The following is a 1,366-nucleotide window of genomic DNA, read 5'->3' on the forward strand; positions in this document are numbered from 1 at the left end:
CCCCCCCAGGTCCTCCCACAGGTTTTGGGGGGCAACAGGACTCACCTGGAGCCGCTGCAGGACCCCCTGGGCCCGACGGTCGAAGACGACGAGGGTCCGGTCCTCGCTGCCGGACACGATGAGCCGGTCATCGGCTGCCAGGGAGAGGACGGCGCTGGCGTGGGGCTTGTAGCTGCGCACCAGGGAGGGGCCGGCTACCAAAGGAAGGGGGCAATGAGCCAGGGGGGCACCCCCCAGGACCACCAACCCCCACCCCGAGACAGCACCAACCTCGGGGGTCGTAGATTGTCACCGTCTTGTCATAAGTCCCGGTGACCAGGACGTCGGGGCGGTAGGAGAGGCAGAGCACGGCCGCCTTCTCCCTGGGGGCAAGGGGAGGGTTGGGGAGGTGTGGGGGGGCCGGTAGACCCCCCCAAAATCCCCCCAACCCCCCCCTCAGGGGTTACCTGATCTCCCCAAACTGCTGCCCCTCGGCCTCCAGGTCCCAGAGCTTGACGGTGCTGTCCCAGGAACCCGAGCAGACCTTGTTGTCCCGAGAGGCCAAACACCAGACCCAGCCCTGCGGGGGACAACCCAAAATACACCAAAAAAAGGGTCCCAAACCCCGCCTGGGACTCCCCAAAGAGGGGGTGGGGTGTGTAAGGGCTGTGCCCCCCCACCTTGTGCGTCCCGTTGCGTTCGGTGCCCAGCGCCTTCACCAGAACTTTGCCGGGGGCCTGGCCCAGCTGCCGCAGGTCCCACAGGTTGACGTTCCGGTCACGGGCACCCGAAACGCAGAGAGTCCCCCCCTGACAGGGGGAGGGGACAGGGGTGAGGTGGGGACAGCACCCCAGAACTGGGGGAACCCCCCCAGAATGGGGGAACTCTCCCCTAGAACAGAGAACCTCACTAGAAGCAGGGGAACTCGACCAGAACCAGGGGAACCCTCCCCAGAACCTGGGGGAACCCCTCCAAACTGGGAGGAACCCCTCCAAACCAGGGGGACACCCCCCCAGAACTGGGAGGAACCCCTCCAAACCAGGGGGACACCCCCCCAGAACTGGGAGGGAACCCCTCCAAACCAGGGGGAACCCTCCCCAGGATCAGGAGAACCCCCCCCAGAACCAGAGAACTCCTCCAAGAACTGGAAATCCCTCCCAGAACTGAGAGACACCCCCTCCCAGAACCCAGGGGATCCTCCCCAGAACCCAAGGGACCCCTCCCAGGACCAGAGAACCCCCCCAGGAAGCAGGGACCACCCCCCCAGGATGAGGAGATGTCCCCCCAGGACGAGGGGACCCCCCAAGGACAAGGGGACTCCTCCAAAAACCCAGGGGACCCTCCCAGGAACTGGAGAATCCCCCCCCTGCCCCAAGAACCAGGGGAA

The 1,366-nt window shown here is 66.0% G+C and overlaps 1 protein-coding gene across 1 annotated transcript in view; it reads right to left on the reverse strand.

Moving 5' to 3' along the window:
* The window catches only part of LOC106897412 (transportin-2-like), a 12,460-nt gene that overhangs the window by 594 nt on the left and 10,500 nt on the right, over positions 1 to 1,366 (reverse strand). The window contains exons 17-20 of the mRNA XM_014958019.1: positions 660 to 835; positions 447 to 559; positions 271 to 362; positions 46 to 194 (exon numbers count right to left, since the gene is read on the reverse strand). Of these exons, the coding sequence (XP_014813505.1) occupies positions 46 to 194; positions 271 to 362; positions 447 to 559; positions 660 to 835 (530 nt within the window). The remainder of the gene's footprint in view (positions 1 to 45; positions 195 to 270; positions 363 to 446; positions 560 to 659; positions 836 to 1,366) is intronic.

The sequence above is a fragment of the Calidris pugnax genome, unplaced genomic scaffold, assembly GCF_001431845.1.
Source record: "Calidris pugnax isolate Ruff unplaced genomic scaffold, ASM143184v1 scaffold399, whole genome shotgun sequence".
Lineage (NCBI taxonomy): Eukaryota > Metazoa > Chordata > Aves > Charadriiformes > Scolopacidae > Calidris > Calidris pugnax.